Below are 27871 nucleotides of genomic sequence, written 5' to 3'. Positions count from 1 at the left end.
AAGGTCTTTCTAAATACTTTATCCCCTGCAAGAGAAATATCTATATAGGTTCACGATATTGAATAGCCCACTTACCACGGTACCTCCCAATATTCGGTATTTTGATTGTTTTAGCGACATAATTCACCGAAGTTGTTTCAAATTTCGTATTTAGGTTCATGTCTTCGTATAGGGCTCATATATCAGTACCTCCTTATATTCACCGAAGTTGTTTGCAATTTCGTATTTGAAGTTCCTAATAGGCACTACAGCCTGTGAGAGAAGTTGTCTAAGCAGGTCCAGGTCTTCATATAGCCCCGATATAACGATACCTTCCTATATTCCTATATATTTTGATATATTAACAGAATTTTTCAAATTTCGTATTTGAATTGTAATGGCTTATGACAAAAATTGCCTACGCAGGTCGACGTCTTCGTACAGACTCCAATATAGCGGCTATAATCGGCATTTTTAATATTTTAACAAAATTTTTAATGGATTTTATTTGTTTGAAAGTCTTCCAAATTCGTTTTAAATGGTGAAGGATATTCAAAGTTCGGCACGGCTGAACTTACTGCTTTTTTACTTGTTTCCATAATAAAAAAAACTAATTGTCTTTGCTCATATCAAAATATTTCTTTTAATTAAAAATATCTTAAAAATAAACATTTCATAATTGTTTAAATCATATATATAATAAAATAAACAACAACATTGGTTTATATTTAAACTAAATGCTGTGAAAACAATTTAAGTTTACAGAGAGAGAGCATTTGTAAGGGTTCTAAAAGGTTTGTAAATTTACATATAGATTGTATTATCGAAGTTATGAAAGTGTTAATTGTTTTGATTATTTTGTTCATTATTTTAGATGAATATGTGAATGGTTTTCTATACAAAAATTCGAATTTAATGAGCTACCCTGTATAAATATAAATCGTACTATAATATTATGTCTATCTTTAAACCATAGAATTGTGTATAATATACTTACAAGAAACATGATAGGAAAGAAAAACAAATGTATTATTAAAAATATACGATTAAAGCTATTTTTGGGAATTAGATAGAATACGGTGCTAAAAGCATGATAATCTTATTAAAGTCATTCTAAATCAACATTTTGTGGTTGACTTTGCAATGTTTCAATCTAGTAGCACCGTGTAATTTAAATTGCTTATGTAATTAAACCTTTGTTCTATTAGATCGCAGTAATATACTATAAGTATGTAATAATCTTCCTACTTAACACTAAAACAACAATGTTCAATTTTAACCAAATTCAAAACCTAAAACATCGTCTAAACCATAGTCGAAAAGTTTAAAATCATCCGCATAGATTTCATACAAATGCCGAATGGCACTGATCGGTAATGGATCATAGTATTTACGCAAATAGGAACGAGTATTCGAAGGTTTGTGGCCGGAGGGAAATGTGACATTTTCAGCACCGGTTAAGTAGAGAGCCAAGGCAGAATCATCCAAAAGCGTTTCATATTTTCCTGAAAAAAAAAAATCAATCAATTACTTTCTCTCCCTTTATTCTTTGAATTATCATTGCACACTTACCAATGACATTATATTTCATAACACAGGGATTACACAACCTCGATATGGGTTCCCAGTGCTCATTATATGTCGATTGATTGTTCAGACTCAGAGATGGCGTTAAAAGGTACTGTACAAATTCCCCAAATGAAACATCATCACCATATTCCAGCGAATGATTGCTCGGATCGACACGTATTCCTCGGACAATTTGACGACCGATGCGATGTTGGAAATATTTAGTACTTGGTGCATTACCCTCCAATTTATTGCGATAGGCAGACAATATTCGTTCGAAGGGGTGCCGTACAAATATGAAACGAGTGTATTCGGACATCACCTTTTGTCGTTCCTCTTCATCTAGGCTATTGAATTTCGTAAAGATGCCATCCGAGTGTGCCAACGAACCGGGTATGCGCAGGGGATCGGTACCATTTTGCCAGATACCTTTAAGTAGCATTAAGACGCGTTTCCAATTTGTGCAGGCAACCTGAAAATATGGAAATAAATAAAATTGATTAATAAATTTCGAATCATATGGCACTAAAAATATGGTAAACAGTGTTTTAAGTTCGTTACGTGTAAATTTTTTAACAATCCGCTTTTGTGTGTGTGTTTTTTTTGGAAATTTATATAAAATACTTATATAAGCAAGGAGAAAATGTTTTCGTAGAAAAATCGGAAAACAAATGAAAATCTGTGTAGTATACTCTTTAGTGTACAGTCCAAATTATTTATATCATTCTTCATAACTAGCCAGTGCCAGTTACTTCGTCAGCGAAAATAACAAATTTTAGATTCGTTCCAACAGTTCGTGTTAGACCTTTTTTGTACTCAAAATACACAATTTGTTCAGGTGATCGACACTTTGGTATTTTTTAGTGCCAATCTTGCTTTCCAAAATACTCTAGACACAATAGTCCAAAGGATTGGTATCCGGAGATTTTGGTGGCCATTGTGAGCTGGAAATGAAGCGAGGAACCTCATTTTGTAACCATTCATGGGTGGCGCGTGCTGAGTGGGATGGTGCTGAGTCCTGGAATGTCCAAAGTCTGCGGCCGAAATGTTTGCGAGACCAAGGCTTTAAAACAACCTCCAGAATATTTTCGCAATCATATTCGGCATCTATTCTGATGCCACGGTCGATTAATACGAGCGGAGAACGACCATCGGCTCTTATGGCGGCCCACACCATCACCATGGCCGGCGCTTGAGTTCTGGTGGCCAACCGAAGGTGCACATTTTCAGCTGACCTCTTTGGCAAGTAAACACGATCATTTTGTTTGTTTACAAACTGCTGGACAACGAATGTTTTCTCATCGGGGAAAACCAAATTCGGCAGTTCACCACTTTCGGCCAAGCTCTTTTAATTTATTTTCTTTCTGTTGCGGTGTAAGTTTTTGCACTTTTTGGAATTTCAATGGCTTTACCCCGAGCTCATTTTTCAATATCTGCCGAATGGAATTTTACGATATGTTCAGCTCACGAGCCATTTTTCGGCCACTGCGACGCGGGTTTCGATCAAGTCGCTTCTTTACTTTTCGAACCATTTCTGCTGATATTGCTTTTTTCTTCCGTCTACTTTCTTGATGTCGAGCTACGCTACCAGTATCACGTTAACGAGCGATAGTACGAGACACAAAAGATGTATTCACATTTATATGCTAGAGTGCTATAACGATAGCCATTTGCGGTTTTCCAGCCAAATATAAAGAAATCACACTATCACGATTGAATTCCATGACGAATAACTTTTTTTCTGGAAAATTTTCACCAAAATGCTTTTGTACGCTTATAAACAATATAATGAGCTGTCAATGGAATAATTTTAACAGCTGTCGGACAAGTGGCTTAGAAATGACAGCACTCTGCAGTTGGTTGCAGTCTTTTCATCTCATCCTGTATCCCTTCACCACATACCCAAATCAGTATAGTTTAGTACTTTTTATGCAAATTTAGGACGCCTTTCCTAACGACCGTCAGATCTTAAATACAGCGGCCAACAGTAATCTAAATATCAAATTTCAGAATTTTATATCTACTCCTTCATTAATTACTATTTAATACTTTTTGTACAGCTAACCACCTCAATATCTCAATTCCAGATAACAACAGAAACATAAATAGCCAAATCTGAAATATAGATACCACCTGTAATCTAAATATCAAATTTCATCTCAATCCCTTAAACCAAGTCCAAATTTAGTACCATTTTGTACTTTTCGTTCAAATATAGTACACATTTCCTAAACCACCTCCATATGTCCAGGCTACATATGAACAATGACCCTAAAACCATTATTTCAGATTTCAAGCATTATCTGTACCATATTGTACAAATATAGTAATATTTAGTACTTTTCGTGCACTTGTAGTACATATTTCCAAAACCACCACTTTATCACAAACCTACCCAATAAAAAATTTCAAAAAATCTAGCATAATCAGTTCACCCTAAACCAAACTGTTTAAAATGCCATTTTAGTAGTTTAGTACCATTTTAGAACTTTTCGTACTCTTTTAGTACGAATTTCCAAAAACCTTTTGATACATCATACCTGCACTCTATTAGTGACTCTGATTCGTGATTTCATAATTCTAGCTTATTCCGTTTGTTCAATACAAAGTAGTACATGTTTAGTACTTTTCGTACACTTTTAATACGAATTTCCAAAAAACCAATGGCTTCGCGCCTTAGACCCTCTCAGAAATCCTTACTATTCTTATATTTTCTGTACATTTTGCTTAGAAAATTTTGTTGGGCCCCCCGAAATGATTTCTGCCTACGTCCCTGGTATGTATAATAGCCTCATCTTACAATTACGTAGGGCATGACACTAGTTCGTTACACAACAACAAGACATTAAAAATGTATGTGGCCGGCTTTTGTAATTGTCTATTTTTTATGAGATCAGATAACATTTTTCTTAGAAACAAACATTAATAAAATGAATTAAAACGAAAAAAAACTAAATTAAGACACAAACAAAAATTTGAATTATTTTAATTTCAATATAAGTCATATTTTTATTATGGAAACCTGTGAACATTAGCCTGTACGGATTATTTTTAACTTTGCTCAGGTTCACGGCATCGTCGTCGGTCATTAAAATCTTGCGTAAATTTTTGCCAAAAAGATACGAGTTTAATAATTGGGGAGGTCGTCTACTCGGTCGAACAACCGGCCGGATGGCCATTAACTAAAGCAAAATGTTAAAATGTAATGAGTTTTTTTGGTTTTGGATTAAGCAGCAGAAAAATAGCATTGGTTGAGAAAAAAATGCGCGTAAGCATTTCACACATAGCTGCTATGGAGAAGTGGGAAATTTACAATGAATTATTCACAAATGTTTACAACATTCTACTTTATGGCATTTTTATTTTAGTTGTGGCGTTGGAGAACAGAAAATAACACACTCTTTCGAGAAACTTGTAATAGAGGCAATAAATGTTGCCAAACTACATCTGATCTGATAGACGACGCCTCCGTTGACTATATCATTCACACAATTCCAATTTTGTTTATTCATAATGTTCTGAGCAGAAATTCTCTAATCATAATTTTTATTTCGCAGAACACGTGTGTTGAATCTAACCAACCCCAAAAGTTTGTCATTCCTTCTTCATTTTTTTTTTGTGGATTCCAATGAATTCTCGCAAACATTCTTATGTAGTTTTTTTCTAATGACTTCCGCCAGTTAGGGGGTTATCAGTTGGGACACTAAATCACAGCTGCCATAGTGACAATAATGCTGTCTTTAGTTTTGAAAACTAATTGTTGGCACGTCAAATGCCGTAAACCACCACAGAATGAAAGCCAAGATATCGAAAACTATTCGATAGGTTTCTATGGAAATAACAATGACTTGTCTTTATCGCGATAAAAGTCCAAATGGTAATTTAGGACGAAGTCGATCTATTTTTACCCCCTTCCACCTTAATTCATACGAAAATGTGAATATAACTTGTCATTCCGCATGTGACTCAACGTTTGTTTGATCGGTGTGAAATTCTAATTGATTTGAATCATGTAGGTCGAACGTTCTTCCAAAAGGGGTTTGAAAAATTTATCATACATCTTGATATTAAAAGCATTGAGAGAACAAGCAAGTAAAAAATCTGTAAGCTTGGCCGGGCCGAACTTTGAATACCCTCCACCATTTGATACAATTTTCAAAAAAAATAAAATCCGTAAAAATTTCTCTTAAAATCTTAAAAATACCGAATGTAGCCGTTATATTAGGGTCTATACAACGACGTGGACCTGCAACATGAGCCATTACCATATTCAAATGCGGAGAATAATGTAGCTAAAATCATCAAAATATAGAATATAAGGAGGTACCATTATATGGAGGCTATACCAAAACGTGGACCTGCACATACTATTTTCTGTCTCAGGCTGTAGTATCTATTACGAACTTCATATATCAAGTTTGAAACAATTCCGGTGAATAATGTCGCTATAATCATCAAAGTACCGAATACCGGGAGGTGCCGTTATATGGGAGCTATTGGAAGGCGTGGACATGCACAGACAATTTTTTGTCTTAGGCTGTAGTATCCATTACCAACTTCAAAATGCCAAATTTGAAACAAGTCCGGTGAATAATGTCGCTAAGATCATCAAAATACCGATTATCGGGAGGTACCGTTATATGAGGGCTATACCAAAACGTGGACCTACATGGACCATTTACAATACCAAAAGTCCTGCATACATCATATACATTTGAGTAAAATACTATCAACCTACTTAATTTCGGTCGGAAGCTAGAGTGATTTCCACAGCTGATCTTCAAATTTCGCTAATCTCAATATTTTTAAAAACACCAGATCTGGTATGAAGAACGAACAGAGCGGACCATTTTTTCTGGTAGATCCCCCGCTAGGGGTCAATATTTTGAATAACCATGAAGCCTCTAAAATGAGAAATGAGCATCCGATTCCTTTCAAAATCGGCACATCCTAATAATAATATTAAAACGAGATCTGGTGTGAAGGTAGAATATATTGCACAACTCTTTCTGGTACGTTCCCCACAACGGGTCAAGGTTTTGAATAATTATATCTCTAACAAATACGAAACAAACATCCGATTCTCTTCAAAATTTCAAACATCCCAATATCCACCCCTCAGGTACCTCCACCCAAATGTTCACATTTTCTAATGGTTACATCTCTCATAACTTGAGAATAAAAATAATCAGCGATTCTTTTCACACTTGGTGTATCTAAATATTCTTCTCAAGCAGAGATCTGAAGTAAATATGAATTGGAATCTCCCTCATGAAGGATCAACATTTCAAAATTCATAACGCAAGTCAAAATATATTCAAATAAACTAATATAGAATATGAATATAAAATTGATTAATAAATATAAATTTAGACAATGAGATATTGTCAAATTAATGATTTTAATAACATTTTAAACATATGATCGATTGACTTTACCTTCCTAATTCTGTCATATTTCAGCACAACGATCCCCAAATTGGATTTCAGTTCTAGGACCTACAATTATATATTTACCTTTTTATGTTTTTTTTTTTTTTTTTTGTTTTGTAAGAACTAATTGTTTTCCATAGTTTATATTCCCAGCAAAACTTCGGTGCCCAGCAAAACCCGGATAATCAATCAAACAAACTACCCTCAGTATCTACGATGATTTCCATACAATTTTGTTTTCTCACAGACCTTGATAGGTTTTGTTAAGAAAATGTGTCGCTTCATACTTATATGCATATGTACTTTGACACCCACCAATAACAACCCATTACGGAAGTAATTGCATTGTCGGGTGAAAGAAAGCTCAGCTTAATAGACTGTTTATCTATCTGTCTGTGAGATGATGGCACACAATAAAATCGCAGACTTGAAAGAAAAAAAAAAAAAAAAAAAAACAAAGACAGATAAGCCTCATTTTACACGAATTGTGATAAAATACAAACAACGACATCTACACGGAACTATATATAGACTGGGCAAAAATGATATATCTACAAATAATGATAATTTTAAAAATAATTACAAAAATCTATAACTGACAAATAACGTACCACAATACTGTAATCTTGTAAATTGCATATTCAAGTTGGAGATTTCTTATTTAAATATATTTGCATGGCAATATCAAATGTGCCCATCAGCCGAACATCAACTGCAAGTGAGAAGGCGGATATCAGACAATTGTGAATAAAAAGCAGCAGCATTATCATGTGTGGGACCGCACGCCACCCAAGTATAGTTGGGCACATTTTAACTTGTGAAATCTGCTACAATAAAAAAAACATGTGTCAATTTGGCGACGTTGGACCACATCACATATTCTAAAATAAGAAAATTTGGACATGACTAGACATGTGTCAAATTATTAAATATGTTATTGCTTATGCGGAAATGTGTTTGCTATACATTAAACTAAAAATAAAATAAACAACGTTTGCTGAAAACAAAGACATAAAACTATAAAGACTGGACAAAATGCATATGGGCTTCAATTTTTCCATCAGGTAACAGATGGCAGGCGACATAACAGAAATGCATTGGAAATCTTAGAAAAATATGTTATTCCGATATCGCCGAAAATTGGCGGAAATACGAGGAAAAAAATATCAGGTATGATAGACCAAAAATCAAAAATCTATTCCAGAGCATTTCCTTGTACATTGAATCGATAAAATCAACAACAACCCTTAAAAAGTGTCAGCTCTGTTAAACTATAACATAATGCTATGTCACGATATCGTGACATAACATATTTTTCCACTACCAACGCCATCTATTAAAGAAAAGTGAAAATGTAATGTCGCATCTTATTATATTATATGTCTTTGCTGAAAATCAATATTTATTTCTGTCAATAATATTTATTTTTGAAAAAAAAAAGAAAATTATATTTTAGAAGAAATGTTAGCTATTTTCGTAATTATTGGTGTTTTGGGTCCAAGGACCAAAAATATATATGGGAGCTATATCCAAATCTTGACCGATTTTAATATAATTGGACAAATGAACCAAACTGGAGATATATGGCGTGTTGGGTGCATCAAATATATGAAATCGGTCGAAAATATATACAGGGTGAGATAAAAAAGCTGCAACAAAGTCAAACGCCACAATTTTTAAATTTTTTTAATTTTATTGAATGAAAGAAAAAAATGTCGGAAAAAGCATAAAATTTTAGAATAAGTTTAGATTTGTTCGAATTGGCACGAATTATGGCCTTGAAACGGCCAATGAAACCGTCACACGCTGCCCGAATGTTGCTCTGCGGCATTTTGCCCCATTCCTAGCGAAGCGCTTGCTTGAGGTGATCGACACTTTGGTATTTTTTAGTGCAAACCTCAATTTTCAGGTGACCTCTTGCCCCGAGCTCATTTTTCTATATTTGCCGAATGGAATATTGCGATATGTTCAGCTCACGAGCCATTTTTCGGCCACTGCGACGCCAGTTGGAAAGTTAAGTTGGTAAATGCACCATAACGGTCCACGTCTTCCCATAGTCTTCATAAAACGATACCTCCTAATATTCGGTATTTTTCTGATTTTAACGACATTATTTACCGGAATTGCTTCAAAATTCGTATTTAAATTGCGTATGCAGGTCCACGTCTTCCCATAGTCCTCATAAAACGATACCTCCCAATATTCGGTATTTTTCTGATTTTTACGACATTATTTACCGGAATTGCTTCAAAATTCGTATTTAAAGTTAGTAATGGGTACTACAGTCTATGACAAAAAATTGCGTATGCAGGTCCACGTCTTTGTATAGCCCCCATATTGATCGGTTTTTGATGATGAATTGATTCAAAATTTTGTATTTGAAGTTTGCAATCGGTACTACAAGCTACGAAAGAAAATTGTCTATGCAGGTCCACGTCTTTGTGTAGCCCACATATAACAGTAGCTCCCGATGTTCGGTATTTTTTGATATTAAGTACTACAGCCTATGATAAAAACTGTTTTCATTTAGAGGCATTTTTCGACGGATTTTTTTTTTTAATTTTTCAATTTTTTTCCTCTCCTACTCTTTGCTACATTGGATAGATCGATGTAGTCCCCTGAGGCCAGGCTGATTTAATTATTCTACCTTTCAGATAACAAATTGCTGGCGGTTTTGACTATTAATAGCTTTTCTATGACTAACAGCCTTAATAAGTGGTGACAGTGAACATTTCATAAAAATTATCACCTTTTATGATCTTCCACCAATTATGTTTTCAAAATGTATTTATGTCGAAACTTTTATTTATATTTCTCAAAAACTAGTCATTTAGTTTTAAAATCAAAATAGAAATCCCCTTTGATTTTCGACAAATCACCTTTCTAGAGAGTGTCAGACAGGCCATGTATGTTTATTTAAACGATAATTGGTTATCAAAACTCATTAATGAAATAATTACTCACACACTCTCTCTCTCTCTCTCTCCCCAGTTTTCTGCCAATCCAAAAAATTTTCGAAAGTATCAAAGGCCACAAAAATATTGCTTCTTGGCATTAAATTTTGATTAAAAAAATTACGTGTTCTAGCCGAAATAAAGTTCCATAGAACGTGAGATAACCAAGCGTGGGGTGTTGAGAAAGGAATGTCACCAAATTGAATGAAAATCAAAATTATGAGTTTTAGTTTCAAAATATTCTTTGTTGTATTCGTATTTATAGATTTAGTTGAGAAAAACGAAGGCATGACTAAAAATGACACCAATAAAATTTAAATGTAATGTTGGCTTTAGCCCACCTTTAATTATTGCACGGCGAATCGGAATATCTTTATCGTGGAAATTTTTGTAAAAAAATCTGGTAACATTGCAAACATTTCGACAGCTAATCAATCATAGCCTATGATAAAATATCATGTTGAACAACAAAACCGCAAAACATCTGGTTGCCAAATGTATGATAGTGGTCATTTGATTTCCGTGGCAATTCTTGTTTATGTTTAATAAATACAAATTTGTCACGGCATTAAAAAAAAAAACAATTAGATTTCATTTTTTGGACAAAAACACATTTCATAACCGGAATACGTATGTGAAATAATGCAATTTTGCTAAATTTGACAAATTTGATATCCAACTTCTGACACCTGTTATGAAGTGAAATAACGACATCCCCAAAATTCATGGAACGTGACAAAGTATTTAAAAGCCAATTCAAAAAAGGTGGCTACATAATTTGTATATGAGATATGCCCCTTTCTAAATGTATTTTAGGCGCAGTTTCACTAAAAGGAGTAAAAACCGACTTTCAGTGGATCTAGGTGTAGACAGCTTCATCCACCATTTGAAAATTTGACTTTTGGCCAAATCAGTTATTATCAAAATCCCTAAGATATGAAACTTCCGTTATATGAACACTATACTTATAGTAATTTTTTTTGGGACGTGTAAATCTACCCCCAAATCCCCCTTAATGTCGAAGCCTTCAAAAGGCCAAAATTCAGAATGTACCATAGTTACGGGGTTACACCAAGAAGTGAAACTGCTTTGAAATTTTATTGCGAGGATCTCATCTACCCACTGCAAAAACGAAATGTCAAACTATAGCTGATTTGTTTGGAAGTTGGGGACAGAAGTCTCAAAAATATCGAAAATTAGGAGTTACGTTTTAGGGGAGCTATATCTGAACTTAATACAGGGTGAGATAAAAAACAGCAACAAAGTCAAAAGCCATAATTTTTATTTTTTTTTTTAATTTTATTGAATGAAAGCAAAAAATGTCGGAAATAGCATCAACATTTAGAATAAGTTTTGATTTGTTCGAATTGGTCACCTTTGGTACGAATTATGGCCTTCAAACGGCCAATGAAACCGTCACATGCTGCCCGAATGTTGCTCTGCGGCATTTTGGTCCATTCCCGGCAAAGCGCTTGCTTGAAGTGATCGACACTTTGGTATTTTTTATTGCCAACCTTGTTTTCCAAAATACTCCAGACACAATAGTCCAACGGATTTGTATCCGGAGATTTTGGTGGCCATTGAGTGCTGGAAATGAAGCGTAGAACCTCATTTTGTAACCATTCTTGGGTGGCGCGTGCTGAGTGCGATGGTGCTGAGTCCTGTTGGAATGTCCAAGTTCTGCGGCCAAAATGTTTGCATGTCCCAGGCTTTAATACACCCTCCAAAGTATTTTCGCGATAATATTCGGCATTTATTCTGATGCCACGGTCGATTAATACGAGCGCAGAGCGACCATCGGCGCTTGAGTTTTGGGGGCCAACCGAAGGTGCACATTTTCAGCTGACCTCTTTGGCAAGTAAATCATTACGAACATTTTGTTTGTTTACAAACTGCTGGACAACGAATGTTTTCTCATCGGAGAAAACCAAATTCGGCAGTTCACCACTTTCAGCCAAGCGGAGCAACTCTTTAGCTCTTTTGAGTCTATTTTCTTTCTGTTGCGGTGTAAGTTCTTGCACTTTTTGGAATTTCAATGGCCTTACACCGAGCTCATTTTCCAATATTTGCCGAATGGAATATAGCGACATGTTCAGCGCACGAGCCATTTTTCGGCCACTGCGACGCCGGTTTCGATCAAGTCGCTTCTTTACTCTTCGAAAAATTTCTCCTGATGTTGCTGTTTTCTTCCGTCCACTTCCTAGGTCATAATGTGTTCTGTTGGTCATAATGGGTTGTGTGTATAGGCCTAAGATTTTTTTATAGTCCACATATAACGGTACCATATTTTTATACCGATTTGTCTAAAATTTGGTATTTGAAGTTCATAATGGATTCTAGTTCCAGTAGCAAAAAATTGAATATTCCTATGGCGCACATATAATGATACCCACCGATATTCGATATTTTGATAATCCTAGTAACATTTACCCACGAAATTTTTTCAAATTTGGTATTTAAGAAGATTTGGTAGACGACAATCCTTGAAATATAAAATTGTCTATAGAGGTTCGCGTTTTGGCATGGCCACCATATAACGGGCTCACTCAGCATTATCCAAATGGTCTCACTGGTATTTGTAGTCTAAAGTGGAACAAATTTGAATTCAGATACTTTAATATAAAAATATTTTCTTTACCTAATGGTGGAGGGTATTAAAACTTCGGCCCGGCCGAACTTAATTTTTTTTTTTCGCTTGTTACGTAGTGATGAGATTTTTGCTAGCTTTTCATTTTTATGCGTTTCACTGTATTTCTATGCACCATTACTTTTTTCAAGTAATTTCATCAATTTCATTCAAATAAATTTTACTGGAATTTAAATTATTGCCAAAATAAAGAACACTACCGGCTCATAAAATAAAGAAATTACATTTTTATTGGGGCACATTAGCAATTTCAGGAGAATTATGGCGGTAGTCCGACACATGTTTATCATTTATTTGCAACCGCAGCATCGGTGGGAAGAAGATTCTATCATTGAAATCCAGCAGCAAATATATTTGTGTGCGTGGTGGTATTTTGAATTTAAAGAACTTTGTATGATGATACAAATTTCCGTTATATATCTGATCAACAAGATGACCCATCGGCCCACTCAAGAGAATTGAAGTGATTTTGTTGTTTGTATTTGGCAAGTTTGTGTTTGTGGAGCACTTTATACGGCAAACATAACACTTCATTTCATCTCTCTTTAGGTTATCGAGAAAACTCAACAGAAAAGTAGGCGCATTTTTTTTGTTAGAGGTAAGGCAATTCTAAGTGAAGAAGTCATTGTTTGTTTTGGTTAAAAAGTTGGTAGTTAAATTTCGGTTTCAGCATTAGAAGAAGATTGAAGATAGATGATTTTAAATTTTGAACTCAGCAATGTATTTGAAAATTATGGACCCCTCTTTCTTTCTAAAAATAGGATAAAACTAAAATTTGTTTTGTTAAAATTTTGATCAATTAATTTGATACCAATGACCAAGTAAACGAGTTAAAAAGTATCAGTCGGTTTTGGCGATAGAAGTATACCCTCAGCTTTGAGTTATGATTATATACAGGGTGAGATGAAAACACTTCAACCAACTTTAGACTGCTGTCATTTCTAAGCCACTCGTCCGACAGCTGTTAAAATTATGCCAGTGTCATATCAATATATTTTTTACAATCGTACAAAAGCATTTTGGTGGGAATTTTCCAGAAATAAGGTTATTCGTGATGGAATTCAAGCGTGATAGTGTGATTTCTTTATATTTGACTGGAAAACCACAAGTGGCTATCGTTAGAGCACTCCAGCATTTAAATGTGAATAAATCTTTTGTGTCTTGTACCATCGCTCGTTACCGTGATACTGGTAGCGTAGCCCGACGCCATGGAAGTGGACGGAAAAAAACAGCAACATCAGTAGAAACGGTTCGAAAAGTAAGAAGCGACTTGATCGAAACCCGCGTCACGGTGACCGAAAAATGGCTCGTGAGCTGCACATCCTGCTATATTCCATTCGGCAAATATTGAAAAATCGGGGTAAAGCCATTGAAATTCCAAAGAGTGCAAGAACTTACACCGCAACAGAAAGAAAATAGACTCAAAATAGATAATGAGTTGCTTTGCTTGGCCGAAAGAGGTGAACTGCCGAATTTAGTTTTCTCCGTCTCCGATGAGAAAACATTAGTTGTCCAGCAGTTTATAAATAAACAAAATTATCGTGTTTATTTGCCAAAGAGGTCAGCTGAAAATGTGCACCTTCGGCTGGCCACCAGAACTCAAGCGCCGGCCATGGTTATGGTGTGAGCCGCCATAACAGTCGATCTCTGCTCGTATTAATCGACCGTGGCATATGAATAAATGCCGAATAATATCGCGAAAATTATCTGGAGGGTGTATTAAAGCCTTGGGCACGCAAACAGCAAGAATGATTACAAAATGAGGTTCCTCGTTTCATTTCCAGCGCAGAATGGCCACCACAATCTCCGGATACCAATCTTTGTGGGGGATGTACCATAAGAAATAATCCGATCTCTACCATCTTTATAACAGCCCTTGTGTGGATAGAAATATTGAGATTTGCAAAGCCTGAATGGAATCGGATTTTAGTTTCGCGTTTTAGGAATTTTGACCCTTTGTGGTGGAGGTACTTTATGGAGTGGACCGATATTGTACATTTTCGCACCTGACCTAGAACTGTAGCAAATATTAGAATTTGACAAGTTGGAGAAAAATCGGATCATCCTCTCACTTTTTGTGCAGTAAAATATTTTCTATAAAATTTCAATTTTCATTTCAAATTTCAAAATTGTGGGGGAGGTACCAGAGGGAGTGGACCGATATTGCCAATCTCCGAACTCGATCTAAGTTTGATAATAATATTACGATGTACCAAGTTTGGACCAAATCGGATACTCCTTCATGCGCACCAGCCAGACGGACGGACATCGCTAAATCGACTCTAATTGTCCTGAAATGGATTTGGTCCAAAGAGACCTAGGGCCTAAAACCGTTATTTCGATAAGGTACGTTTTGGCCGTATCAAATGATACTCGAAAATATTTCTAATTTTTTGCAACAACAAAATACTACGGTATTCCGAACAAACATGCCAGAACTTTTCAATTTCCATATTTATTTTATTTATTTATTTTTTTATTTTGATCAAATTCTTCTTGAACACATTTCGAGTTGATGTGTGAAATTAACATATAATTTTGTTTTAGTAAAGTATTACTTAGTGAAATGTAAACACAAAATTTTTACTAAGTAGTACTTTTTCAAATTTCATAGTGAGTTTTTAGGCACATACAATTTCTTTACTTGGAAAGATAAAAGTGAATTATCTTTTATTTTTAGGCTTACTGTAATGCAGAGGGTATATAGTTATCATTATTATTATTATAGTTATCATTACTATTATTTTCTTTTAATTCCCTTTAATAATTTATAAAAATATTATGGGGTAGTGATAATCCAATGTTGACACTTCCTTTCCAGAGCTTATAAATCATTTCTCATATTTTTGAATTTTAGTTGCCCAGTGTTGGGGGTTTCATCAAATCCAATGGTAATCTTATCATCAAAAGCGGCTATGTTGTGCTTAATCAAGTGCCGCGTAGTAAAAATTAATTGGTATCAAGTATTTCTTAGCTGGGCTACAATAGTGCTATCAATAAATTTTTTAAAGAGCAAAACAGAAATATAACCGAAGCAAACCTAAAAAAACCTAAGACGTTAAGGTGACACACTTCTTATCAACAATAAAAAGACAACCATAGTGCTGGAATCATCCATCCGTCTGTATTATTTATCGACTGGGGTTTCTCGCCAATTGACTTTTATTATATTTAATAAGCCGATTGCTAATCAGATTTTGGAATTTTTCATTTACGTCTTTGGTGTTGTTCTCCTCATTTAATTAAGTCGACAACTAGTCGACCATAAACTATAAATAATATTATTAAATTACCTTTATCAGTATTTGACGTTGGGATTTAATATACATTTTTTTGGTCAATTCTATCATTATTATTTTTTTTCAATAAGTCATTATCGCGAATTCAAATCATTTGTTCTTCCAAGTATATGAATTAAAGGTCAATGATTATGAATGCAGTAAAGTCAAATAATGTCAGTTTTTGGTGCAAAATTGCAATTAATTCATGTATTTGAATTCATGAATTTTGTTGAAATGTACAGGGTGAGGTGATAAAACTGCAACAAAGTCAGATGCCATAATTTTTACTTTTCTTTTTTTTAATTTTTATTGAATGAAAGCAAAAAATGTCAGAAATAGCATTAAATTTTAGAATAAGTTTAGATTTGTTCGAATTGGTCACCTTTGGTACGAATTATGGCCTTCAAATGGCCAATGAAACCGTCACACGCTGCCCGAATGTTACTCTGGCATATTTGGACCATTCCCAGCGAAGCGCTTGGTTGATATGATCGACACTTTGGTATTTTTTAGTGCCAACCTTGCTTTCCAAAATACTCCAGGCACAATATTCCAACGGATTGGTATCCGGAGATTTTGGTGACCATTGTGCGCTGGAAATGATGCGAGGACCTCATTTTGTAACCATTGTTGGGCGTGCTGAATGCGATGTTGGAATGTGCAAGGTCTGCGGCCAAAATGTTTGCTTTAATACACCCTCCTGATGCCACGGTCGATTAATACGAGCGGAGAGCAACCATATGCAACCATGTGTCGGGCCACACTACCACCATGCGGCGCTTGAGTTCTGGTGGACAACCGAAGGACACAATCATTTTGTTTGTTTACAAACTGCGGGACAACGAATGTTTTCTCATCGGGAAAAACCAAATTCGGCAGTTCACCACTTTCGGCCAAGGGAAGCAACTTATTAGCTCTATTGAGTCTATTTTCTTTCTGTTCGGTGTAAGTTCTTGCACTTTTTGGAATTTTAATAGCTTTAAAAGTTTTGACTCCAATTTGTAACCAGGGGGTCAATTCTGGTTCTATGAAAACGTAAAATGAAAAGTTTTTTCACCGTTTCATACAAATACTGATTCGAGTTCTATGAAAACATAAAAACATATGTTTTAATGTTTTCATATGAAAGGAACGATAGAAAGTGAAACTAGTGTTTTCACATTTTCACAAAGTAAGCTATTCCGATTCTATGCAATCATGAAAATTGAATCAAAAAAGTTTTCAGTTGAAAAATATTTTTTCATACAAATTTTCTTTATGAAAATGGAAAAATCGGTCCGTGGTAAAAGAGCCTCAGAAGAACAAAAGGAATTTTTAATAAATTTCCTTGAGGAAAACGTCGATTTGGCGAATGACAAGTAAGACAATTTAAAATTTTACAAAAAAATCATGTTTCTTTACAAAATAAAAATATACGTATATTGAAGATTTTGTACTGTTGATGGTGCAAAATATAGAGAAGAAAAATGGAAGGAATTGGCGGAATGCTTGAATGCTATTGGAGGGACTATGAAGGATGGTGCCAAGTGGAGAAAATATTGGAGTGATTTGAGGTATGACTTATTTTAATTGTAGAATATTAAAAATAGTAGTAAGATTTTTTGGAAGAATGTTATAAGTATTATTATTTGTAGAGGAGCAAAATTGGGAAAATGGATCTAATGATCCGGAGAATGGAAATGGAATCGCTCGATATGATTTTACGTATTTTAATACCAACCAATGTTTGTCATTGTACATGCGTTTATCTATGCAATTTTTTCCATTGGTATAGGCAACATACACGCTCCAAATACCTTTTGATGAAAAGAGACGAACAAAAAAGTGGAATTAATGGACCAAAAAAAATCAAGCAACTATCTGAAGTAGAACAGAGGATTATAAATATTACCAAAATAGAAGCGGTTGATGGGGATAAAACTCAGGAGATGGGGTTCCTATGTAGTCCCGGAGTACATGTGGAAAATAACTCATCAGATATTTGCTATCAGGAAGATATGGTGGAGATACTTGATGACCAAATTGTAGAGTTGGATGAAGATCTTGAAACTGGAGAAAATTCCACATTTACAATTAAATTGGGAGGAAAAAGACCAAGGAAAGAAAAACGGAAGGTTGCTTTATATCCTGATGAATCACAATTTGAAATATTGTTTAAAATAGAAGAAGAGAAAGTGGAAGCTATGAGAAAGTCTAATACTCTAAAGGAAAGGGAGATTGAAGCTATAAAGGAGCAAACAGAAGCGATTAAGGCTGATACACAAGCAAAAGTGGAATTTTTAAAAAAAATACATGAAGTCATTCAAGTTCTACCTTGTAATAATAATGGCTACTGACATAATAATAAATAAATTCTAGCCATTACTAAAAATGATGTCGATTATTCTTAAACTGTTTTGGAAACGAGCTTGACACAAATCAGCAAGGTGTGGATAAAAGTTGTCTGTCCGTGGAAATCACCCTAGCGTCCAAACGAATTGAAGTAGATTGATACAATTTTATTCAAATGTGTGTTTGGTCTGCAGGACTTTTGATATTGAATATTTGTTATGTAGGCCCACGTATAGGTAAAGCCCACACTTCGTTATAGGTACAGACAGAATTTTAGATCCAAGTCTTCGTATAGTATTTTTAAGATTTTAAAAAATTTTGTAACGGATTTTGCCTTTTTATTTAGTTTTTTGTTTTTTTTTTTAGAATTTTTAAATTCTTTCCAAATGGTGGACGGTATTCAACTGCTTTTTCACTTGTTTTTCAATGATTGTTTTGATTTTTCAATCTATTCTTATCTATTGAGCAAATACGTTTTCAACTATCTCGGAACGTTGCCTTTTTGCAATACTTGATATATTTCGGCATGAAATATCCGCAGTTGCATTTGTTTGTTCCCCATTGTCATTCATTTCCTCTGATATTATTTCCGGATGCGGTATCTTTTTCCGAACTAAAAAATTATGCAGGACCAAACAGGCGTTTATTATCAGACCTGCTTTTGGTGGACTATAGTAAAGTGTCCTTTCTTTTGATAAGCATCGAAATCTTGATTTTAGTATACCAATACATCTTTCTACTAAAGCTCGTGTCGATTTGTGCGCGATGTTATAGCGCTCTTCGGATGTATTGCACGTTGAAAGTATAGGAGTCATCAACCACGGCTATTTGGTAAATTAAACGAATACACTTTATTATCTCTACACATAATACGTTCGTATATTTTACCTGCAATGGGTAACCACTATCTCCTAAAAGCCAATAATTACGTTCTCCTCCAGTATATAAATCTTCCAGTCTTCTGCAAGCTTGGGAACTTCTCCAAACATAAGAATCATGTGCTGTACCACCAAATCGTGCGTTAGCTGCCAAAATAATATAATTTGAATCGCATATAATCATCACATTCTTTGAATGTCCTCCTTTTCGACAGTAATATATATGCTCAATTTCACGCCTTGGAGCAGATATTTTAATATGAGTGCCGTCAATTACTCCTATAATCCCTGGAAATTGATATTTCTCCATAAACTTTATTTTAAGTCCTGGGAAATCTTCTTGTTTGGGAAATATTATATAATTGTGTGAAATATTGTTCAAAGCTTTAGCAACCATAGTTACACATCTGCTTACGGATGTTTGAGATAAAGCGGATAAATTATCTTGTCCTACACTTCGTTGAAAGCTACCAGTAGCAAAAAAACGTAATGAACTTAGTACTATTAGATGGCATGGAATTGCATGGACTCTTCTTGATTTCGGCAAAAATGGCTTCAATTCTTCGATGAGTTCCAAACACAAATGCTTCGGCATCCTATACAACTCAAAAAAGCTCTCCTCTGTGGCTATTTCAAATGGATTGTGGTGATCCCGAAGACTGCGTCTAAGAATTCGAAGCGAGTTCCTAAACAATTTTATATTTATTTCATGTTAACTTTTTAGATAATTGTACTAACCTTTGTTCTATTCTATGTCTTTGCGATATATAATATAATATAATGGAACTTGACATTTTTTAGCGTATATTGTTTAATTTTACGACAATATTATTTTTTTCCTGTTAACATATGAACGTCAACTTTACAATTATTTCAATAACATAGTTACAAAAGTTTCATTGCGACACGGAATTGAAACATTGTTTTCACAAAATGAATCAGAATCGGAAAATATGTTTTTATGAAAACGAATTATGAAAAGTTGTTATGAAAACGAAATTCAAAATAATTTTTTCATTTCATATTTTCATAGAACCAGAATTGACCCCCAGATCTGAAATTACGGGCTCTCTGTGGTGAGTTGTTGTCCTACTTTTACAAATATTTTTTCTAGGTCTACTTTTTGGTATAGCTCCCATATAAGGACACCCCCGATTTCATTTATTTTTAAGTATTCGGCTCCAACTTCGAACCAAATCAGCTGTAATTTGATACTTTGGGTTCCTTCTAGATGGATTAAATGGTATCTAAAATATGTAAAGTATATATATCCCTCCTTTTCATGGAACTTACAAATGTTAGGGATTTTAAGGATAGCGGATTTTGTAATTTTGCTTAAGAGTTTTCACATGGTGTAGGGTATAAAAATTTCGACCCGAACTAAACGTTTTTTATATTTTTATTTTTAATTTATTGTTTTATTCTATCGCAGTTTTTCACCACAAAACATGGTAAAGGTCACCAGATAATCATAATGCAATTCACAACTGACAAGGTTTACAAGACACAATAATAACAATTTTCACAACATATCAGATGGTATAAAAATAGTTGTTCAGAGATGGTTATAGTTTTATTATTTATTTTTTTGTAGAATTTTTGCAAAAAAAAATATTAAATATATCTTTTTACACTGAAGCAAAAAACTTCAATTCACGAATTTGCTTAAAATTTGGTATTCGATAAATCATACCACCTTAATTAAACTGATATGGTTTATTTATTTTTATTTTATGTCCTTATTTTAAGAACTCGAATATTTTTTTAATTTCCCTAGAAAAATAATGCACAATACAATATTTTTTACCATCCCTGTCTGTTTCTATAGTTATTTCATTAGTTTTCACATTAAACCAACAACAAACATACATAATTAAGACGCATTTTCTTGATAGTGCCAATTAATGGTTACAATGAACTTTTTGATCTTTAGTCAGTGTAATTATATACAACATGCAGTAGATTATAATTATTTTGTACAACAACAACAAATACAAAATAAAAACAAACTACAACAATAAGTTATTGCATGATGAGATTATATTTCCATTTGCATAAGTCAGGTATCGAGTTATTTAAAAAAGAAAATAGTCAGACAGTATTGAATTTGATTCTTTTGAAATCTGAAACCATGTATGGATGACATAAACTAAATGCCGCAATAATAGAATGAGAATGCAATATCAGAAAAGGTGTGTTCTTCAAAGATACTACAATGTCTCAATTTATTTCAAAATGTAACATAATAGCGAAAAATTTACAATTAAAAAAGCTGTAATTTCGGCCGGGCTGAACTTTGAATACCCTCCACGATTTGAACGAATATGGCAACTCTCGAAAACAATAAAATCCGTTAAAAATTCTGTTAAAATCTTAAAAACATCAAATGTAGCTGTTATATTTGGGTCTATACGACAACATGGAACTACACAGGTAACTTTTGTCATAAGCCATTGCAATATTCAAATGCGAAAAAAATAGTGAATAATATTGCTAAAATCATCAAAATACCGAATATTGGGAGGTACCGTTATATGGAGGCTATACCAAAACGTGGACCTGCACAGACAATTTTCTGTCTTAGGCTGTGGTATCCATTACGAACTTCAAATACCAAATTTGAAACAATTCCGGGGAATAATGTCGCTAAAATCATCAAAATACCGAATATCGGAAGGTACCGTTATATGGGGGCTATGCGAAGACGTGGACCTGAACAGACAATTTTCTGTCTTACGCTGTGGTATCCATTGCGAACTTCAAATACCAGTGAATAATGTCGCTAAAATCATCAAAATACCGAATATCGGGAGATATACGAAGACGTGGACCTGCACATACAATTTTCTGTCTGAGGCTGTAGTATCCATTACGAACTTCAAATACCAAATTTGAAACAATTCCCCTGAATAATGTCGCTAAAATCATCAAAATACCGAATATCGGGAGGTACCGTTATATGGGGGCTATACGAAAACGTGGACCTGTACACACAATTTTCTGTCTTAGGCTGTAGTATCCATTACGAACTTCAAATACCACATTTGAAACAATTCCGGTCAATAATGTCGCTAAAATCATCAAAATACCGAATATCGGGAGGTACTGTTATATGGGGGCTATACGAAAACGTGGACCTGCACACACAATTTTCTGTCTTATGCTGTAGTATCCATTACGAACTTCAAATACCAAATTTGAAACAATTCCAGTGAATAATATCGCTAAAATCATCAAAATACCGAATATCGGGAGGCATCGTTATATGGGGGCTATACGGAGACGTGGACCTGTCTTAGGCTTTAGTATCCATTTCGAACTTCAAATACCAAATTTGAAACAATTCCGGTGAAAAATGTCGCTAAAATCATCAAAATACCGAATATCGGGAGGTAACGGTTATATGGGGGCTATCCAAAACGTAGACCTATATGGCCCATTTTCAATACCAAAGCTAGAGTGATTTCCACAGACGGTGTTACAAACGGAATGACAAACTTAATATACCCATACTCCATACTATGGTGGAGGGTATAACAAATGGTAATTTCCCCAACAGGGAACAAATAAGTTAACCTCGCCTATCATACTCCACTTTTCTTTTATAAACAAAATATGTGTTAGGGGTAATGGACGCATATTTAGAAAAATTTATGGAGAACGGTAAAAGGTCCAGAATTTCGCTGCCCATTTGGTGCGCCAACCCTACAATCTTTCCTCATTTTAATGCTGAAATATAAATCGAAACTAATTAAATTTATGTTGTATCTATAGTCTCTTAAGCATATAAAATGCTAACAACTCACTCGCAAACTGACACGTGACAGAAATAGAGAAGTACATAGCTACATCAAATCTCGGAGTAATTTATAAAATTCACAGAATATTCCAAATGTAATTGTATACAAATTTTCCTTTCTCTTTTTTTTTTTTTTTTTGTAAACATTGCCAATCGATTTCGAATTCACTTTAATTTATTGTTTATTTAAACAATCTTTTTTGGTTTGGCCACAGTGTAGGTCATTTTAATAGACAGCATATAGAATATTTCAAATCTAGCGCGCCAGCCAATTGAAGATCAGTAACCGATTGTTTATGCTATGAAATAGAGCAGCACAGTAGCCAACAAAAAGTCAATGGCAGCGAAAATAGAACACGCTATTCTGTATTATGGGAATTAATTAACACCTTCTGCCTAATTTCCATGTGTCCCACATACAGCTGCATAGATGAAATTTCCGCATAGTTCTGTGGTCCAGTGTAAAACCAAAAAAATGAAGGTTAAAATAAACAAAACACAAAATACGGGAAAGTTCCCTTTCTCTCTGCCTCTCTTTGATTATTTTGCTCTCTCGTTGATTATAAATGGGCATGTTTCCCTAAACAAAATCAAACCTTAAAATAAAAACAAGAAACCTAACATATGCGACGGGATTTTATGGCTTGCCCGGTTTTCTCATGGATGTGTGAGTGTGTCGGCGTTTCGGCTCGTATGATTTTCAAGTATTTTATAACGACAGACAGACAAAAAACAAGAATTACAAGAACAATACTGTTGACTAAACCCCCAAAAATAAACAACAGCGGCAGCAAGCAAGGCTCTAAACTAGCCCCCAACAAAAAACCCAGACAAACAAAAGACAAGTCCAGAAGAGCGTATTGCCATTCAAAGCAAAAAAAAACTTAAATCATTTCAAATTTGTGGAAATTAAGTTCAATAAACTTTCAATTTATGGCGGGGGGAATCAGTAAAATGATCAATCGATATAAATTGGATAAAAAATTAAGCGAAATGTCTCAATAAAAAATGGAATCAGATATAAAATCAGGAATAAATAGATTTCAATCAGGAATAAATAGATTTAACAGCTTTTTATAGCCTCCACCATAAAATGGGAAGTACATTTTTGATTTTTTTTACTGGTCTTATTCTCTGTTCGCAACACCCCATGCATATTTACGATCAGCGTAAAACATTATGTCGATTTAGCCATGTCTGTAGATGGATAAAGTTTTCATCCGTAGAATGGTTTATATTAAAAATATCGGTTTCGTTTAGATTTTGCCCAGTGGGTAGATTTGCCCTCACAAAAAATTCGGTCTAGGTCCATTTTTCGCCATATAACGATACTTCATAACTTAACCAGTACTATATTGATATTTTATAAACATTTAATTGTCCCTTATAATTCAAAATGCTTTCATGAAGGGGTCGTCGTTACTTTAAAAAAAATATCAGCTAATACTCAGGGAATCAAAGTTCAAAACTTAAACCGTTTTATAAAGTTGGTTGTATCAGGTGACTCAAGTCTGGGATTTTGAAGTTACTCATTCCTTAGGTTACGGGTATAAACATGTTGTCTTTCCTAAATTTAGATCGCTTTGGAAAGACCATGGCTTTATGAGATTTCATTGCCCAGCGCAATTTATGATATTCCGCCGTTGGTAATAATCAGAGGTAATGAACGCTGGAGTAGCTAATATACAAAACATATTTGGGTCAGTAAATGAGGATGCTCCCAACCGAAAATTGCGAGCGGCGCAGTTCGCCAAACTACCTATCGCACCACTGGGTCTCTCAATGTTTAGATACCAGAAAACATTCTCTGAGAAAACATATACGGTGAAAGCGCAGATTCAAAGAGTGACAGGGTGAATTAAGGGTACCATATAGTGTCGGGTAAATTTCCGGGGAGGAGGTAGTTCTAAGTCATCCAAACAGTTGGACCCATTCCGAAATTATTAGTTGGGGAAGCTAGCTGACCTGGGAGTTGATAATTGGTATAATTGGATATATCAGGTTGATTTTGTTTTAAAGGCATATTAATCTTGAAATCAACCAAAACAGTGAAGATGCAAATAAAATACAAGAAGGAATACAAGGAGTTCCGACCATTAATCACCTCGAAAATCTAGTGGTCACATTCGACGGTGTGCTAAAGTTGCCGCACAATCCACAAATATCTAAAATACCCATTTCAAAAGTAGAAACCAGACCTTTAAATCGCTAGCCGGCAGCACATGGATGGCAAAAAAGATATCCTATAACACAAGAGGTCAGGTAATAGGGTGTCTCCTATATAGGGTGTTTAAAAGAAAACTCCAACAAAGTCAAGCGCCATAATTTTTACATTTTTTTAAATTTTATTGAATTAAAGCACAACATTTCGAAAAAAGCATACAATTTTGGAATAAGTTTAGATTTGTTCGAATTGGTCATCTTTGGCACGAATTATGGCCTTCAAACGGCGAATGAAATCGTCACACGCTGCCTGAATGTTACTCTTCGGTATTTTGGCCCATCCCAAAGCGCTTGCTTAGTGCCAACCTTGCTTTTCAAAATACTCCAGACACAATAGTCCAACGGATTGGTATCCGAAGATTTTGGTGGCCATTGAGCGCTGGAAATGAAGCGAGGAACCTCATTTTGTAACCATTCTTGGGTGGCGCGTGTTGAGTGCAATGGTGCTGAGTCCTGTTGGAATGTCCAAGGTCTGCGGCCAAAATGTTTGCGTGCCCAAGGCTTTAATACACCCTCCAGAATATTTTCGCAATAATATTCGGCATTTATTCTGATGCCACGGTTGATTTATACGAGCGGAGAGCGACCATTGGCTGTTATGGCATCCCACACCATCACCATGGCCGGCGCTTGAGTTCTGGTGGCCAACAGAAGGTGCACACAGTTGACCTCTTTGGCAAGTAAACACGATCATTTTGTTTGTTTACAAACTGCTCGACAATGAATGTTTTCTCAGCGGAGAAAACCGAATTCGGCAGTTTACCACTATCGGCCAAGCGAACTAACTCCTTTGAGTCTATTTTCGTTCTATTGCGGTGTAAGTTCTTGCACTTTTCAATGGCTTTACCCTGAGCTCATTTTTCAATATTTGCCGATTGGAATGATGCGATATGTTCAGCACACGAGCCATTTTTCGAATCATTTCTGTTGATGTTGCTATTTTCTTCCGTCCACTTCCTTGACGTCGGGCTACGCTACCAGTATCACGGTAACGGGCGATGGTACGAGACAGATGCTCTAACGATAGCCACTTGTGGTTTTCCAGCCAAATATCAAGAAATCACACTATCACGCTTGAATTCCATCACGAATAACTTTTTTTCTGGAAAATTCTCACCAAAATGCTTTTGTACTCCTGTAAACAATATATAATGAGCTGTCACTGGAATAATTTTAGCAGAAGTCGGACGAGTGGCTTAGAAATGACAGCAATCTGAAGTTGGTTGCAGTTTTTTCATCTCAATCCAAAAATAGTGTATATTAGAAGGCTAAATACAAAATTACCAATTCCAATCATCAAAATACCGAGTCTCGGAAGGTGGCTATACCCAACTAAAAATTTCAGACATAACTCGCGAATGAACAAAATTTGAACCATATAGGTTGATCCCTTCAAAAGTTAGAGTAATAACCAAGTCGTTCAAGCCGTTTTAGAATTTTAATCAGGTTTATTCTCTACCTCTACATAATTTGACTCGATATCATATATTTCCATATATGATAAAATACAGATGTTTTCGAATATAGAATACCCTACACCACTATGTATGTTTAGCAGAGCTACCCGTAACAACATGAAGTACGTCATAATCTTGTCCGTGATTTGATTTGAAAGAATCACATACACATTTTTTAATACTGGTTTACTGTCAAAGCTTATCAGTTTCGGAAAACGACTTTCTAATCACTTCACATTGTAGATCATCACATTTGCTTTGAAAAATATCACTAAAATTTTCAGAAATACTTTTAAAACTGGATTTTCAAATTTTGATCATTGGCGAGAAATAAGTATGGTTATTAAATTAGACCTTAAGGGCAAATTTTAATTTCAAAATCTCGACTGGGTAAATTCCCACCATCTCCAATACCGGGATAAAATATAACACAAATCATAATCCTTTTGCTAACAGTATTTGAAAATTGCAGAATTCCTGGTTTAGAAATATAATTTTTTGCAGTTCTCTTAATCTCTTTTTTTCCAACTCACCTTTGGTACATAACAGTACAAAAATTTCAAATCCTTATCCACAATCATGTGCTCCATTTGTTCCTCGGTTAAATCGTTGATATCCTGTTGGCTATAACCCAACGAATCACATTGTTTTTGTAAATATTCCTGGCGCTGCAAATTAATAGTTTGGGTCAATTCCAAACTACGTTTGGTAATTTTCACCTTGCTATTATTGACATCCTCAAATGCCCCGCGAATCAGATCAATTTGGAGAGTGAAAAGAAATGCTATTACAACGAGTGAGACCAAAAGTGATTGACGATTAAAGAATTTTCGGCGCTTAATGGGAACTGATGTCTCGGCTATGGAGAAATTTGATATCAAATTATCCTCCTCTGCACAAGTCAAATGTTGATTCGAAGAATCTCCATTCGTATTGGTTGTAGTCATCATCTTGGTTTCACACAGAACGGAATGCTGTTGTAGCAACAACTCTTGGAGGAGATCTGGTTGTATTTGCTGCGGGTAGATGGCGACGCCGATGATGATGATGTTGGTGGTGGTGGTGTCGTACAATGAAGCAGGACTTGATGCTTTGAAAGTGAATATTTTCTTTTTTTAACTCTGGTCTTGATTGCAATTAATTGGCACATGGAATGTTTCTTGGACTTTGATGGTTGTGGTTGGATTCCTTTTAAAATCATTTGGTAAATTATAATAGCTTTTTAATTTGAATGCTTTATTTTTTATTTCTCTTTTTGCGATAATTTCAATATCAACACTTAATTATTTTTCAAACACTTGCTGCTGACCCAATAACCATA

At 34.8% G+C, this 27871-nt stretch overlaps 3 protein-coding genes across 3 annotated transcripts; 1 reads left to right on the top strand and 2 right to left on the bottom strand.

Annotated features, from left to right (window-relative positions):
• Window positions 1–593: 593 nt before the first annotated feature.
• On the bottom strand, window positions 594–27503 carry LOC101899240 (carbohydrate sulfotransferase 13). The gene is made up of 3 exons (XM_005185045.4): window positions 27084–27503; window positions 1552–2020; window positions 594–1484 (listed from the first exon to the last, which is right to left on the bottom strand). The coding sequence occupies exons 1-3, from the start codon at window positions 27498–27500 to the stop codon at window positions 1255–1257; spliced, it is 1116 nt and encodes a 371-aa protein (XP_005185102.2). The 5' UTR covers window positions 27501–27503; the 3' UTR covers window positions 594–1254.
• Window positions 16876–18549, top strand: LOC131805492 (uncharacterized). The gene is made up of 3 exons (XM_059128691.1): window positions 16876–17220; window positions 17290–17415; window positions 17637–18549. Exons 1-3 carry the CDS (start codon window positions 16985–16987, stop codon window positions 18196–18198), a joined length of 924 nt encoding a protein of 307 aa, XP_058984674.1. The 5' UTR covers window positions 16876–16984; the 3' UTR covers window positions 18199–18549.
• On the bottom strand, window positions 18626–20115 carry LOC131805491 (putative nuclease HARBI1). The gene is made up of 3 exons (XM_059128689.1): window positions 19810–20115; window positions 19082–19757; window positions 18626–19017 (listed from the first exon to the last, which is right to left on the bottom strand). Exons 1-3 carry the CDS (start codon window positions 19863–19865, stop codon window positions 18652–18654), a joined length of 1098 nt encoding a protein of 365 aa, XP_058984672.1. The 5' UTR covers window positions 19866–20115; the 3' UTR covers window positions 18626–18651.
• Window positions 27504–27871: the final 368 nt, after the last annotated feature.

The sequence above is a fragment of the Musca domestica genome, unplaced genomic scaffold (assembly GCF_030504385.1).
Source record: "Musca domestica strain aabys unplaced genomic scaffold, Musca_domestica.polishedcontigs.V.1.1 57, whole genome shotgun sequence".
NCBI lineage: Eukaryota > Metazoa > Arthropoda > Insecta > Diptera > Muscidae > Musca > Musca domestica.
The sequence above is the reverse complement of the archived record's forward strand: the minus strand, read 5'-3'. Positions and strand labels throughout refer to the sequence as shown.